This window comes from Thalassophryne amazonica, chromosome 12 (assembly GCF_902500255.1).
Source record: "Thalassophryne amazonica chromosome 12, fThaAma1.1, whole genome shotgun sequence".
NCBI classification, from domain to species: domain Eukaryota; kingdom Metazoa; phylum Chordata; class Actinopteri; order Batrachoidiformes; family Batrachoididae; genus Thalassophryne; species Thalassophryne amazonica.
Window position 1 is genome coordinate 8243663 of NC_047114.1, and position 17459 is coordinate 8261121.

General features: G+C 42.0%; 1 protein-coding gene across 2 annotated transcripts in view; it reads right to left on the bottom strand.

Moving 5' to 3' along the window:
- The window catches only part of LOC117522697 (disco-interacting protein 2 homolog C), a 427709-nt gene that overhangs the window by 92595 nt on the left and 317655 nt on the right, over positions 1 to 17459 (bottom strand). For both annotated transcript variants that reach the window (XM_034184153.1, XM_034184154.1), the window contains exons 9-10: positions 6491 to 6582; positions 1353 to 1463 (exon numbers count right to left, since the gene is read on the bottom strand). In XM_034184153.1, coding sequence (XP_034040044.1) covers positions 1353 to 1463; positions 6491 to 6582 — 203 coding nt within the window. The remainder of the gene's footprint in view (positions 1 to 1352; positions 1464 to 6490; positions 6583 to 17459) is intronic.

Consider the following 17459-nt stretch of genomic DNA (forward strand, 5'->3'; position numbering starts at 1 on the left):
AAAACAACTTTCCTTATTCAAATTCATTCCAGTAGTATTCTGCTCTTACTAGGATGCAGCAGTTTTCTAGCTTAGCAGATAGTTCTGGAGGAAATCACATTAATAAACTGAAAATATGGTTTGACCGAAACAAATTTTCATTAAACTTAAATATAACAGGGATGAAGTGGAGGTGTAAGAGTCACTAGGTGTTCACAGGAAAGTTATTTATTTCTGTATGTATGTATATATTTATTTTCATTGTTGGTTTTATCTTTTCTGTTGTGTTTTGTTTCATCAGGTTCTTTTTGTCTCTTTCTGTAAAATTGTATTGCAGCATTATTAGTTATGAGTTATTATTACTATTATTGTTGTTGCTGCTATTATTATTAGTATATTAATATACATAAATAAAAAAATTACAATTTGACTCCTTTACGACAATGAACGTTGAGCCATTAATTATTATACAGAAAACAAATGCACACAAACGTGCTGACTGAGACGTAAACAGCTTAATGCTGACTTTATCATTGAAAACGCCATAGACCTGCTTACGCATTAGCATCTGTCCCGTTTTTAAGTTATAAAATACAGCTATTAACTGTATCAGAAGAACATAACAAATCGGTTTAACATAAAAAGATAAATATTACTCAGACATATGCTCTTTGGGGTTTTAGCGGAGGAAAATTAAGATAAGCGAAATAAAACAAAGAATCAACGAAGCAGGAGATCGAAGCACTGCTTTGATCTGCGAATTACTGCTTCGATCTGCGAATCACTGCTTGGATTGGTTCAAGGTTCAAAGCAAAGCCGTGCTGCAGAAAAGTTGATTACAGACCCGATGCAGGGTCTGTAATCAATGTAGAGAAATGATCATTTTCCTGACAAACACCCCCAAAAACAACGGCAGCAGGAAAGCTCTCTGTCTAATCTCTGCTCAAAGTTTTCAACATGCACGAAACTTTCTGACAAACTTGGCGGACATCCGCTGGCATTTTGCAGAAGGGAAAGTTACTTTTGTTGGACAGAAAGGAACACAAACATATATAATCAGTTCTTCATATGTCTCCTTGATCAGTTGCCGTGTGGCCGGTGCTTTACGTGAAAATTAAGTCAACATCTGAACTTATTAAACACTTAGTTTGTAAAAAAAAAAAATTTAGTTAGAAATTTTTGTGTTCAACTTATATGGAAACCTTTGACTGATACAATAAAAATCTAAATTAAAAAAAGTAAATAAACAAAGAAAATAGAAAGAAATAAAAAGTTCAGTTACCCAATAAAACACCACAAACTTAACCTTTAAATTTGCGACACTGTTTTTTTTTTAACACATGTTTCTGAACGTCAGGTTTGAGGCAACTAACCTTCCGGGTTAGTGGGACTTCAATTGGCACAGGGACGACATCAGCCAGTAGGCAGCCATAAAAAGCAGTCATAAAGGCAGCAGGGTCATTGTTTGGGAACACTAGTGCCACCTACAGGCAGGATACAAAAGGACAGACAACAGATGGACGTCCATCACATCAAAGTCAAGATTGTTTACATGGAAAAACAAAACTAATAGTTAAAACTCTAACTGCACAATCAGGCCAAGTTAAAAAAGACTAGATCACAGTATCTCCTGGCTCCGGCCCTTTATGAGGAGCCTCCTAATTACACTGTTCTAAGTTTTTAATAACCGATAAGTTAAAAACATGTGAGTAAACATTACTGTCAGCCTGTCTGCCTCCATATCAAACCTTTCTGATGATGTGTTCGTGTGTTGACACGGCCCCATTAAGGCATCATTACACTGCAGCTTCAGCTATGAAGAAAGACTTCACACAAACAGAACCAAACTCCCGTCAGGCCCAAGAGGAGACAAAGTTCTGGTGAGACACCAAATATTTTAATTGAGCTCCACAACTTGTGTCCAATGAAGATCAACTTTTGCCCTGCCCATTTCTAGCACTAGAAACTCTATCACCAAAGAATCCATAAATTCCAAACCATTGGCCCATTGGCTGCAACCATACGGCCTGGTAAAGCGTCAACACGGAGACACATCCGGTCCACTCACTGGAAACGCAGTGATGTCATCACACAGTACCACACTGACAAGCTAACATTAGGCAAAACTAATGTCTTTTTGCATTGCTGTGATTACCAATAAGGAACCATGGTTAGCATTAGCATTTAACACTGCGCTTCAGTTGCTAAATGTGCCAAGTCAACACAGGAAAGCCAGTAATTCAGTGTGGGACCACAAGCTTGCATCGCACATGGACGTATCCACCACATCATGGAACCGCCTCGGGTCCTGGACGGCAAGCACGCACGAAAGATGGTTGCTTTCTCGAAAAAGCAACCATCTTTCTGCAAGAACTGCACCAAAAAAAAAGCCTCCAACTGATGAGGTAATATGAGTATGATTTTTACATTCTGGGACTAAATAAACCATCTACGATGGGACTCAGGTGATGATATGAACTCTTCTTTTCAGGGGAACAATAAAAACATTCAAGTACACAACAGCGCACCCCCTCCCCAACCCCAGTTTTTAGTCCAAACACCTTAATTAATTTAATTTAATTTATATAGCACCAAATCACAACAAAGTTGCCTCAAGGCACTTCACACAAGTAAGGTCTAACGTTACCAACTCCCAGAGCAAGAACACAGGCGACAGTGGAAAGGAAAAACTCCCTCTGAATATTTGAGGAAGAAACCTCATGCAGACCAGACTCAAAGGGGCGATCCTCTGCCTGGGCCATGATACAGACAAAATTGACTAAACAATTTACAAAACGAATATACAGGAAATCTTGCCGGTGCACAGGATGGGAGGCCCGCAGAAGAAGACACCCACTCCCCTCTCTGGATGGAGCTGCACCTCAAACAGAGAGAGAGAGAAAAAAAACAGAATCAGGCATCAGAAAGACAAGAAATACAAGAAATACAGTGTAATTTGTCAGCAATAAGCAACAAGAAAAACAGAAGAAATACTAAAGTGATCGCCAGCCACTAGCCCTAAGCTTCACTAGAAGACCCAGAATTTAGGTAAAGGTGAGGCTGCAGCACTCTCCGTTTCCTAATAAAATAAATTAAAAGGGTAACAAGCATAGTAACATACTATGCCAGTATGCTAGCCATACGAAAGGGAAAATAAAAGTGTCTTAAGTCTGGACTTGAAAGTCTCTACAGAATCTGTCCGTTTCATTGACGCAAGATCATTCCACAGAACAGGGGCACGATAAGAGAAAGCTCTGTGACCCGCAGACTTCTTATTCACCCTAGGGACACAAAGTAGTCCTGCACCCTGAGAACGCAAAGCCCGGGCCAGTACGTAAGGTGTAATTAGGTCAGCTAGGTAGAGAGATGCCAGTCCATGAACAATTTTATAAGTTAGCAGCAGAACCTTAAAATCTGATCTCACAGGGACAGGAAGCCAGTGAAGAGATGCCAAAATGGATGTAATGTGGTCAAACTTTCTAGTCCCTGTCAAAAGTCTGGCAACAGCATTTTGAACCAATTTGAGAGCCCTAATGCTGGACTGCAGTAAACCAGAGAATAGAACATTGTAGTAGTCCAATCTAGAAGAGACAAACGCATGAATCAGGGTCTTAGCATTAGTCATAGACAGGATGGGACAAATCTTTGCTGTATTTCGCAGGTGGAAGAAAGCAGTCCTCATAATATCTCTAATGTGGCGGTCAAAGGACAATGTTGGATCAAAAATTACCCCAAGGTTCCTCACTTTGTCAGTGTGATGTATGACATGGGAGTCTAGGCTAAGCGTTAACTGGTCGAATTGATGCAGATGTCTCAATGGACCAAGAACCATCATTTCAGTCTTATCAGAGTTTAAAAGTAGGAAGTTGCTAGACATCCAGCTTTTCACTGATGCAAAGCAATCTTCTAAGGATTTTATGTAGATGAGATAACCAGCAATTATCGGCATGTATAACTGAGTATCATCAACACAGGAATGAAAGATAATCCCAAAAAACTGCAATATGTGCCCAAGGGGTGCTATATAAAGGGAGAAAAGCAGGGGACCTAAGTGGAACCCCAAATTTCATGTCACTAAGGTTAGAGGTAGTGTTATTGTACAAAACACAGTGAGAACGACTGGTCAGATATGATGTCAACCATGCAAGGGCACTCCCAAAATGATTCACCAGCCTATTGTGTAGACTATGATGATCCACGGTATCAAATGCAGCACTGAGATCTAACAGCACCAGAACTGTAGTGGAGTCAGAATCCACTGCAAGCATAAGATCATTCACCACTTTAGTGAGAGCTGTCTCTGTGGAATGATATTTTCTAAAAGCAGACTGCAGTGGCTCAAAAACATTATTCTCAGTAGGGTCGTCCATGAACTGCCGTGAAACCACTTTTTTCCAGAATTTTAGAGCAAAATGACAGATTTGATATAGGCCTATAGTTTTTCAATACACTAGGGTCAAGAATAGATTTCTTAAGCAATGGTTTAATCACTGCAGATTTGAAACATTAGGTATCAGATCCAGAGGTTAATGGGAGATTCATAATTTCCACCAAAGTCAGCCCAATAGTGGGCCACAGGTCCTTAAACAGTTTTGTTGGTATAGGATCAAATAAACAGGTTATGCTTTTTGTAGATATTACATGTTTCGTCAGCATGCCTAGTGAGATACTATCAAATTTTGTAAATCTAGGTATTACCTCAGTGATGACACCCACCTCAATAGCAGGGTGTAGTGGCTGGGTTAAGACATGCTAGGATATATTTAACCTAATGTCATCAATCTTCTTCTCAAAGTAATCCAAGAAATCTTGTCCCGTAAAAGGAGAGTGACTTACAGGTGGCTGTACATCAATAAGTGTCTCCACCGTGTTGAACAAGAACTTTAAGTTATGCTGGTTTTTGTTAATCAAAAAAGAGTAATAGGTCCACTTTGTGGGGGTTAATATAGGTGGCACAATCATGTTGAGTGTAGTTTTGAGCACTGAGTTCCACAAGACTGTCTCCTGATTGGGCATTTTCCAAACATGAAGCTAAGATATCAGGCAGTCTAGCTTCGAGTTCAGTTGTAGTTAAGGAGTTGATGCATTGCCACACTGATAAATAAGGTTGCTGTTCCACTAAACACTGCAGCGAAACTGTAAACCTAATAAGTGAGTGATCAGATACCACTGATGCAAAAGGCATGATGTTAATAATTTGTGACAGCAATACCACATGCGACAACCAAATCCAGGGTATTTCCACTAATGTGCACTGAATCCTGAATGCATTGCTGGAATCCTAATACGTTCACAATTCCCATAAATGATTTGCAGAGGGGATCAGAAGGGTTATTTATATGAATGTTGGAGTCACCAATAATCAGATTGTTATCTGCACTAGTCGACAAGTTAGAGATGAACACACCAAATTCATCTAAGATTTCAGAGTATGGGCCAGGGGGCCTACATACAATGACAAAGTAATACGTCTGATTTTTATTCTTCTGACCTTGGCAATACGTAGCATCATGGGCAGAATGGGAATAGATGTTCATTATATTTGTTACCCCAACAGCTAATAAACTAAATCTAGATTTATAAATAAAAGCAACATCCCCCCCTTGCTTCGCATCACGACGGACGTGACTAAATGTGTACGCCGGTGGGCAGGCCTCGTTTAAAGGGAGGCCAGCTGCTGGTTTAAGCCAGTTTTGACATAACCCAATCATATCTAAGTGATGATCTATAATTAGATTATTACTCAGCAATGACTTTGAGGACAGTGATCTTATGTTAATGGACCTCAGTGGGGTTGACAGTCGGACTGTTTGGATTCAGGGGTGGTTAAAGAGTAGCATATATAAGATGCCTGGAAGTAGGTTTAGCTTTGAGACATTCCATGCGGGCTGTAGGTAGCAGACACAAAATATCTGAATATTTGAACAGCCAACGGGCCATCCTCAATTTCAACATCATCCAATGTAGTAATGGGTATTAAGTTTGCAAAGCATATTCCTCTGTGATTCTTATGGACATGTCTGCGGAAACAGGCCACGGTCTCAACTGGATGAATTTCCCTCCCTGCCACATAAAATGCACTATCACCATAGTGGATTTTCTGTACTAATTTCCCCGCTAAGCTAATGGATTCCACACAGACATTTGTCATAAGCCTTGCAAGGTCTCTAATCACCTGCTCCATGGCCTGCTGTAAAGTCCTAATGTTACCCTACCTGTAGAGCTCTATCTATGTTCGCAGACAAGATGGCGGCGGCTTCCCCAGTAGGATGAAGGCCGTCTGGCATCAGCAAGCCACAGCGGCCCCAACACAAAGGCCAGTTATCAATAAAGCTAACCTTGTAGACTTTTCCCACACTCACTCAGGTCCTTAATTGCTCACGGTGTGTAGTGGGCACCTTGCATGGCAGCAGCCTGACATTGGGGTGAATGTGAGGCACTGATGTGTAAAGTCCTTTGAGGGTCTGATGCAGATGGAAAAGCGCTATATAAATGCAGTCCATTTACTCACCCGGTCTCTGGGTCTAACAAGTGGTTCCTGTTTGGTTCCAAGTTTGTGCAGGAGGTTGTAGGCCACCTTCACACTTCTGGACCACAGTTTACCTAAAAACACATGCAAAGGTTCATTCAATGTAAGAAACCAAATACAAAGCACTCTGACTGATTTAGCTGTCGTATTTTCTGGAGTTTAAGTCATATGACCTCACAAAACTAGTAAAAACAAACCCACGAAAAACTATGACTTGTACTCTGTATAATACAGATACAAGAAACAGTTTGATAGTCAATTAAGAAGGAATAAAGATATTTTTGTTCCATTCTTGTGAGAGGTTTTATAGTGTAGCATGGTACACTGTAAGTTTCCAAATGTCTTTGACACTCATCCTAATATTTACATGAATACTAAAATTAATGAGCGGGGACGTCCAGGATTTTTGGGTGAAACTGATCAGGTTCGGTTGGCCTGTCCATAGCAAGTGTGCAGCTGTGACGTGTGTCACAGAAATCTAAAACCAGCCGTTTGTTGTGCAGCAGGTTTATTTTGTTTTTTTAAACATGTTCAAAACAAACAGTAAGACTTTAAGGATATTCAACCTGAAACCCCACCTACATTTACCTATTAAAAAACCCCACCTTATTAAAAAAAAAAATATTGTGCATCATATGACCCCTTTAAATTACTTTAGAGGCAAGATAAAGGAAATAATGTGAAATTATGTTGAATGTTCATGTTTCATTTTATAATCAGACTTTATAGCATTCAGCGGTTTTTACAGAAAACCACAGAATAAATCTCACAGGAGACATCGGGATGTAATTAGTGAGAAACCCCCTCAACAGTAATGCAACTCTTGACCTCTTTAGAAAAACAAACTGCTCTTGTACTTTGGGGAATCAATATTTTCAATGCACAGAAGGTTTGTGTAACAGTAACGGTTCCTTTTAATACATTTATGTACAATATGTAGTCAAAACTGTGAAGCAGTCTTTCCGGTCAGTTTCATTTCCCTTCATTCAATCCATAATTCCCAACAGTGTTCTTTTTTCGAATTCTGACTGGCAGCTGCAGATATTACACATGATCAATCCCGCGTGAATTCCTCATCATCTCTCACACTAGACGAGGTGTTTTTTGTGTCTTTGTCAGAATTAATGTCTTCATGAGGCAGAGAACTTTATCCTTCCAGGGGAAAAAAAGTAAATCACAGTGGCAGAATATCTGCTTTCACCTCTAACAGATACAAAAACAGATATAAACATAGTCTCATTCAAGAATGAATCAGTTGTTTCAGCTCTCGTTTGTATCTCAAGTAGGTAATAGGAAAGTTATGGAAGAACGGTTTCCCATGCATTGAAGAAGACAGGAGAAAATACTTTAAAACAAGAGCAATACGAGATTTCTGATGTCCACCAATCCGGATTTGAATCACCTCCAAAATTCAATGGAGTCTTCCATGCACTAATATGTATCAGTGGTGCAAATCTGGTGACAATCCATGAAGTAGTTTGGACGTAATCCTTCAAAGCATATATAAAGTGAAATCATGATCTTGAATCCGGATCCGGATCACCTCCAAAATTCATTGGTGTCTTCCACGCCCTAATATTTATCTGTAATGCAAATTTAGTCAAAATCCGTGCAGTCGTTTGACATAATCCTGCTAACAGACAGACAGACAAATAAATAAACACTGATGATTTTATTACATCCTTAGCAGACGTAAAAAAAAGAAGAAAAAAGAAAAAGCGTTCTCTGTTACCAGTATCTACTTTTAATGCATATTTTACATGCTGCCAAGCCTAAAGAAAACCTGGTAGTGCCACTGGCCCATCAATCACTTTTCACTGCTCACATTCTGCTGAACTGCAGAGAAGGACTTTAAAATTAAAACAATGCCAGAATCAACATCACTCATAAGAGATTACGTTTTAGCTTGATTGAGGCCATCTTTGTACTTCTGTTGAATATGCTGGTATTTTGGTTTTACAGTGGGAACTGATCTCACTTTACTGAAAGAGATTTTTACGTTGATCCTGAATGATTCAATGATTTCAGTTCACATTTATGCCACACACAGATTTTAGGAAGGTTACAGACGGATGTATGGTGGCCATCGGAGGGTGGCAGCTATAGCCAGTTATGGGTCAAATAATTACACTGGAGTCAAAATCATTTTGAAAAATATACCACACAATTTGTTTCATCATAAAGATTCCAAAAAGGTGTAGTTTGGAATATCTTTGAATGAATGTTACGGAGTTATGGCATAAAACTGTGAAAATGGTGACAAAGATCAATTTCAATTTGTACAGAGGTCAAAACTTAAAGTTGCTCCAAGTAAAAAGTGATGCAAATTATTGGTTGAGTTAATAGGGATTTAAAAAGGAAACGTTTGCACCATGTGTCATGCTTAGTTATGAAGTTACGGGGTAACATACACTCAACAAAAATATAAACGCAACACTTTTGGTTTTGCTCCCATTTTGTATGAGATGAACTCAAAGATCTAAAACTTTTTCCACATACACAATATCACCATTTCCCTCAAATATTGTTCACAAACCAGTCTAAATCTGTGATAGTGAGCACTTCTCCTTTGCTGAGATAATCCATCCCACCTCACAGGTGTGCCATATCAAGATGCTGATTAGACACCATGATTAGTGCACAGGTGTGCCTTAGACTGTCCACAATAAAAGGCCACTCTGAAAGGTGCAGTTTTATCACACAGCACAATGCCACAGATGTCACAAGATTTGAGGTAGCGTGCAATTGGCATGCTGACAGCAGGAATGTCAACCAGAGCTGTTGCTTGTGTATTGAATGTTCATTTCTCTACCATAAGCTGTCTCCAAAGGCGTTTCAGAGAATTTGGCAGTACATCCAACCAGCCTCACAACTGCAGACCACGTGTAACCACACCAGCCCAGGACCTCCACGTCCAGCATGTTCACCTCCAAGATCGTCTGAGACCAGCCACTCGGACAGCTGCTGAAACAATCGGTTTGCATAACCAAAGAATTTCCACACAAACTGTCAGAAACCGTCTCAGGGAAGCTCATCTGCATGCTCATCGTCCTCATTGGGGTCTCGACCTGACTCCAGTTCGTCGTCGCAACTTCGCACAGCCATTGAAGAGGAGTGGACCAACATTCCACAGGCCACAATTGACAACCTGATTAACTCTAGAAGGAGATGTGTTGCACTGCATGAGGCAAATGGTGGTCACACCAGATACTGACTGGTATTCCCCCCCCAATAAAACAAAACTGCACCTTTCAGAGTGGCCTTTTATTGTGGACAGTCTAAGGCACACCTGTGCACTAATCATGGTGTCTAATCAGCATCTTGATATGACACACCTGTGAGGTGGGATGGATTATCTCAGCAAAGGAGAAGTGCTCACTATCACAGATTTAGACTGGTTTGTGAAAAATATTTGAGGGAAATAATGATATTGTGTATGTGGAAAAAGTTTTAGATCTTTGAGTTCATCTCATACAAAATGGGAGCAAAACCAAAAGTGTTGCGTTTATATTTTTGTTGAGTATATGTCACATGTCATAGAATTCAATGGATGTTGACCTTGTTTGACCTTTACTTTGGTGACTAAACAGTCAACACGGTCAAAATCAGGGTTTTCAGCAGGATTTTTTTTTTCAGCATAATGGGATGGAAAAATCACCTTAAAAAGTGAGGGGTTTGGGGGATGCTTTGCTGCTCCCCCAACAAAGCTTCTGCATTATGGGCTTATAAAGGGCCTTCTTCGTCAGTCTAAATATACCAAAACCTGAAGTCCAGGCAGAAGAAGAGAACATCTCTGCACTTCAAAATGTGAGGAAAGTGTCTCCAAAAACTCCATCAACAGGTCGAAGCTGCAGAGGAGACCTTCATCTGGTTAAATGTCCTGAGGGTCCAGCTCACCTGTTATCTCTGCAAACTCACACCAGGACAGTCTCCTTTTCATGCTCAGCACCCTGGTATACTTCTGAGATGCGTAAGGCCGGGTTCACACGGCAGGATAATTAGGCCGATATCGGACCCGATCTTCCCCTTCTGACAATCTTAAGGATGCCCCGACAATCGTGATGATGCTAAAGATAATCTTATCAGATATTCCTGCTGTGTGTGGTGTGTTCAGAGCACTCTGATCTGCTCGGAAGGACGTCAGGAGCGCTCCGATCGGAAATCGGGGATATTCAACATGTTGGATTTTTTTTGGCCCGATATCGCAGCGTGTGTTGTGTCCTCTGACCACAAACGAGCATGCAGCCCACTGAATGTAACGTGCAGCCAATCAGAAAGCGAGGTGATGGACGCACGGAGCAGAAAATAAAACCAAAACAGCTGTTCTGACTTACCGGAAAGTCCGGTGGTTGCGCTGTCTCCGCTCATTTAAAGAACGTCTTTTCTTTTTGTGTTGTTTTTTTCCCCGTTTTAAATAGTCCACAAGTATCTCCGTTTGTTTACTCTGAAGTCACGTTTAATCTCGAGAGATTTTGCGAGATTTCCTGTCTGACCTGAGAATGATGTTGTGTGAAATCTATTCGAGTGTGGTGGTGTTGTCCTTACCGTGTGGCTGAACACCGCACACTGTACGACCAAACCTGTTAGATCTATGATTTTTTTATCTTCACGTGCATTGTCTCTCAGGTTTTGGAAACCGAAAGATAATTTTAAAATCCTGTCGTGTGAACCAGGCTTAAGATGAAGGCTGGGTGTGTCCTTGAGAGGTGGCTCAAGGCCTCTGGGCTGACTGTTCATAAACAGGCGTACAAGGAGCACAGGAAGGCATACAGTAAGGAAAAGAAGTATTTGAACAGCCTGCGATTGTGCAAGTTCTCCCACTTAGAAATCATGGAGGGGTCTGAAATTTTCATCTTAGGTACATGTCCACTGTGAGAGACATAATCTAAAAAAAAAAATCCGGAAATCACAATGTATGATTTTTTTAATAATTTATTTGTATGTTACTGCTGCAAATAAGTATTTGAACACCTACCAACCAGCAAGAATTCTGGCTCTCACAGACCTGTTAATTTTTCTTTAAGAAGCCCTCTTATTCTGCACTCTTTACCTGTATTAATTGCACCTGTTTGAACTTGTTACCTGTATAAAAGACACCTGTTCACACACTCAATCAATCACGCTCCAACCTGTTCACCATAGCCAAGACCAAAGAGCTGTCTAAGGACACCAGGGACAAAACTGTAGACCTGCACAAGGCTGGGATGGACTACAGGACAACAGGCAAGCAGGTTGGTAGAAGACAACAACTGTTATGATTATTTGTTAGAAAGTGGAAGAAACACAAGATTTGGCTGGCAATCTCCCTCGGTCTGGGATCCCATGCAAGATCTCACTTTGTGGGGTAAGGATGATTCTGAGAAAGCTCAGAACTACACAGGAGGACCTGGTCGATGACCTGAAGAAAGCTGGGACCACAGTCACAAAGATTACATTAGTAACACATGATGCTGTCATGATTTAAAATCCTGCAGGGCAGCAAGGTCCCCCTGCTCAAGCCAGCACATGTCCAGGCCCGTATGAAGTTCACCAGTGACCATCTGGATGATCCAGAGGAGGCATGGGAGAAGGTCATGTGGTCAGATGAGACCACATGAATAGAATAGAGCTTTTTGGAATCAACTCCACTTACCATGTTTAGAGGATGAGAACAACCCCAAGAAAACCATCCCATCCGTGAAGCATGGGGGTGGAAACATCATACTCTGGGGTGCTCTTCTGCAAATGGGACAGGAGGACTGCACCGTATTGAAGGGAGGATGGATGGGGTCATGTATTCCAAGATTTTGACAAACAACCTCCTTCCCTCAGTAAGAGCACTGAAGATGGGTCATGGCTGGGTCTTCCAGCACGACAATGTCCCCAAACACACAGCCAGGGCAACTAAGGAGAGGCTCTGTAAGAAGCATTACAAGGTCCTGGAGTGGCCTGGCCAGTCTCCAGACCTGAACTCAATAGAAAATCTTTGGAGGGAGCTGAAACTCCAAACCTGAAAGATCTAGAGAAGATCTGTATGGAGGAGTGGACCAAAATCCCTGCTGCAGTGTGTGCAAACCTGGTGAAAAACAACAGTAAACGTTTGACCTCTGTAATTGCAAACAAAGGCTACTGTACCAAATATTAACATTGATTTTCACAGGTGTTCACATACTTATTTGCAGCAGTAACATACAAATAAATTATTAAAAAATCATACATTGTGATTTCCGGATTTTTTTTTTTTTTTAGATTATGTCTCTCACAGTGGACATGCACCTAAGATGAAAATTTCAGACCCCTCCATGATTTGTAAGTGGGAGAACGTGCAAAATCGCAGGGTGTTCAAATACTTATTTTCCTCACTGTACGCAGGAGCTTTGAGTGAGGTATGGTCCAGGTTTTATTCCACCATCATTAACAACACCCCTGGAAATTCAAAGCAACTTTTTTCAATAATAAATCACCTTTTCAAACCCCCATCACTCTCCCACTCTGAGGTCACCGAAGAGAGGTGCAACATGCATATCACTTATTTCAGACAAAAAGTTGCCAACATCCGCTCACATCTTTCCACCACTGCTGTCCTGCCCTCCCCCCCAAACTGCTGACCTTCTGAGAATATTCACCCTTTCTGCTCCTTCTTTACCATCACACAGGGAGAGGTGGAGGACGTTATCAGAAAAATGAAACGTGCGCTCTGGACCCTTTCCCTTCAGCCCTGCTAAAGGCCAATATCTCTGCCATCTCTCTTTTCATCACCACGATCATAAACCACTCCTTCCTGGCTGGACATATTCCACTTTCATTAAAAACTGCTGTCATCAGACCACTACTGAAAAAACCCACCATGGATCCAGAAATCCTCTCCAATTACAGGCCCATTTCAAACATGCCATTTTCATCTAAAGTTCTGGAGAAAATGGTCGCTGTACAACTTTACAACCACCTCAAGCACAATAATCTTTTTGTGAAGTTCCAGTCCGGCTTTCGCCCTGGCCACAGCACAGAAACAGCCTTGCTCAGGGTCACCAATGACCTTTTGATGGCATCAAATTCTGGTTCCCCATCTCTTCTCATCCTCCTTGATCTAACAGCTGCTTTTGACACAACTGACCACAAAATCCTCCTCCATCGCTTGCAACATACCATAGGACTCTCAGAAAATGTTTAAAACAAGTTCACTTCCTATCTGATTGACAGAACTGAGCATGTCACCCTGGGCAAAACAAGATCACACACCCACAAGGTCATCTGTGGTGTCCCCCAGGGTTCTGTGGTGGGCCCCACCCTTTTCACTCTCTACCTGCTTCCCTTGGGCCAGGTCATCAGCAAGCATGGGATATCCTACCATTGCTACGCTGATGACACACAACTCTATTTGAGAACAATTCCAACTTCCACAGCTCTCCTGCCAACATCCACACTGACCACCTGCTTGGAGGAGATAGAGGCATGGATGAAGCTAAATTTCTTCAACTAAACAGCTCCAAAACACAAGTCATTCTCGTTGGCACTTCACATCAGCTCCACTCTTCCACAATCACCAGCATTACCTTTACTGGCCAAAGCATTCCCCTTTCCACTTCTGTCACAAACCGAGCTGTCAAAATTGACCCACAACTCACTTTTGACACCCACATCAAACATCTCTGTAAAACATCATTCTATCATCTCAGGAACATTGCCAAACTTCGTTCAACTCTTACCCTGGCTGATGCAGAGAAGCGTGTCCATGCCTTTGTCTCCTCCAGGTTGGATTATTGTAATGCACTCCTCATCGGGATCTCTGCAGGAACTTACAGAGACTGCAATGCATCCAGAATGGTGCTGCCAGGATCCTGATGAGGGTGCGCAAATACGACCACATCACCCCCATCCTCAAATCTCTCCATTGTTCACATGTGCGCGCATGAACGAATCGTCCGTGAGTGGACTGGAGATGTCCGGACTTTTTACTGAAAGTGGACATGTCCTGTCTCTGGCAATCAGTCTGTGAGCAAGACTTTTATGGACTGTATTTAGACACATTTGTGTGACAAGACTGAGGAGCTGCTGCAGCAGCTGCAGCCAGCAGCGTTTTTTTTACCCCCTGTGCTCTTAGTTTTTACTGCATTGTGTACACGGCGTCGTCATGACGACGCACGACACAACTCAAAGCCGGCCTGTGTGAAAAGGGCTTAATAAGGAATAGTCTTTGTGAAATAATGCACAGGCATCATGCAGAATCTTGTCAACAAACTGACAGCCAAAGTAGGCGTTGTATCGCATTATCTGATTGGTTGTTATCGATAGAAGGTGTTGCTTGATTGGCTAGTGCTACGCTGCACGCGAGGTGTACTCGGCTCCACCAGCGGTCAACTCAGCATGTGGTACAGCTCAGAAAGTGGCGAATGGGCCAATCAGAAGTTGGCAAAATCACATACCATATAATAATTCCATTTATTCATCATATTAACTCAACCAGTGACTTTCATCACTTTTTACCAAAACTGTAGCAACTTTAACTTTAGATCCCTGTAGAAAGGGGGAGGTGATGGTCTAGTTGTTAAGCGTTGGGCTTCAGACCAGAGGATCCTAGGTTCAAACCCCAGCCTGACCAGAAAATCACTAAGGGCCCTTGGGCAAGGTCCAAGTTGCTCCTGGGGTGTAGTGAGAGCCTTGCATGGCAGCACCCTGACATTGATGTGTGAGTGTGTCTGTGTGAATGGGTGAATGTGAGACATAATTGTAAAGTGCTTTGAGTGTCTGATGCAGATGGAAAAGCGCTACATAAATGCAGTCCATTTTAGAAACTGAAATTGACCTCTGTCACCATTTTTGCTGTTTTTACCCCATAACTACAGAACATTCAGTCATCGACAGTCCAAACTATACCTTTTTGGAATCTTTATGACCAGACAAATAATAATAATAATAATAATAATAATACTACAATAACATGCTTTTGGAGGGCGGCATGCATTTTCAGAGGCCCGACGTCCATGCCCAGTTGCCCAAAATGACCGATATTCGCCCGAGTTAGATGAGGGCGAAAATCTGTCATTTTGGGGGACTGGGCATGGAAAGAGGGACTCTGAAAATGCATACCGCACCACAACTACATGTTATTTGCATTATTATCACTTACTGAGATACACAACACGTGGAATCACATTAACATATTTAATGTAATTTCAAAACGCACGCCACCCAGCAAACACGTGCATAAAAAGTTGGCTTACTTTAACGTTTGTCGTGTTGGCTGGTACGGCGCTGCTCTCCAAATTCGCCAGGGCATCCTCATCAAGCCGGCTGCTTTGGCTGCTCTTCACTGTTGGACTATCCATGAGAAAATCATCTGTAATATCCATACTGGGACCAACGCACACTTCTCGTCTTTTCATGTTATCGTCTGCAGACAGTTCTTGCGCATGCTATGATGTCATCACTTTATGCACAGGGGGCGGGTATTGGGATACCCGCCCATTACTGCAAGCAGGTATGGACAGGTAGCGTAAATGTAAATCTATGCTACCGGCCCAGCAACACCTCAGTAAGTCATAATAACGTGTTATAGCTTTCAACATGACTGGAGCATTTTTAAATTTGACCCCTTGACCTGGCTACAGCTACCACCCTGGGATGGCCACCATTCATTTTTGTGTAGGTGATAGTAACCTGAGGCTGGATTATAAGCACTGTTTGAGCACCTTAAGCGGTACAGACAAACCTGCTTGGCCCAGGAGCTATATGGTGAAGGTAATTCAGAGTAGAGATGAACACAAGCACACAGCTCAAAGGAAGAGATAAAACTCTGTGCATCAGCTGAAGCTGCGCACAGACATCTTTACTGATGAAGTGATTTTCCACTAAATAACTTCAGATGTGTTGTTTACTGAGGATCAAAGCGTCCTGACAAACTCTGAGCTCGCTTCAAAGTTTTTATCACCAGAAACAGATTTCTATGATGCTGTTTGTGTGAGGTTGTCTGCAGTGCAGCGTGGTGAGTGGTGCGATGTCAAGTATTCTCCGCGTTTTCCAATGGACAGAGGAAGAAAGAAAAACAAGTTTGTCCTTCTCGGCCAACATCAAAGAGAAGACACTGCAGGATGGACAGATAAGAGAGGACGAGAAGAAGTGACGGCTCAGCATGTTGTCGTCTCCGGAGTGCCGACTGAAGACGTTTCACAGTCTGCTGAGCGCTCGTATCACCTCATCATCAATGGGAAGTTCACACTTCACCAACTCCACTCAAACCGCTGCTGAACTGATGGAGGCAGCTTGGAAATTTCTACTGTAATGTCAAAGTATAGTTGCCATCCGCTGCTGGAACACACTGACCGCCACACCGAGAGCCGCGGGGAGCTCGTTAGGTATAAACAGCACCTTCCTTCTTTTCACCAGGGAACGCTTCATGAATTTTAAACACTCACTCCATTTTCAAATTGGCCACCTGACTATTGTCCTCGTCTCATCATGAAGTGCGCATCTCTCGCCTGTCATGATGCAACCACAGGGCGCAGGGCTGCAACGCGAACGTTTGGCTGCTTCAAGATGAGCTACAAGAATGTTGTACTTTTTATTTCTTTCCTGTTTCTGATGATGTATTTTTTTTTTATTTGTTGATAAACTTATTCATGACCAATGGGAGGATTAAAAAAATACAATCCTGTGACAGCCAAGCAGCCCAGCGTGTAAATCATCATGCTTTGACTCACAATATCGCGGGTCTGTGACACCTGAGAGTTTGTTCATTTCATCTCATAACAGGTCAAAATTAACTGACTGTGAATTTCTGGAAGAAACAGTTACACAACTCAGTTCTGTACAAAATCCAACATCCAGGGGGAGGGGCAAAGGGATGGCCAGTGAAGTAACCACGGTGGCCACGGTCCTGACCCCCATTTGGACATCCACATGAGTCTGAACTTACTATCTACATACACTGCTGTCACTTTCCAGTGAATTAGTCGCTACCATTGGCTACTATTGT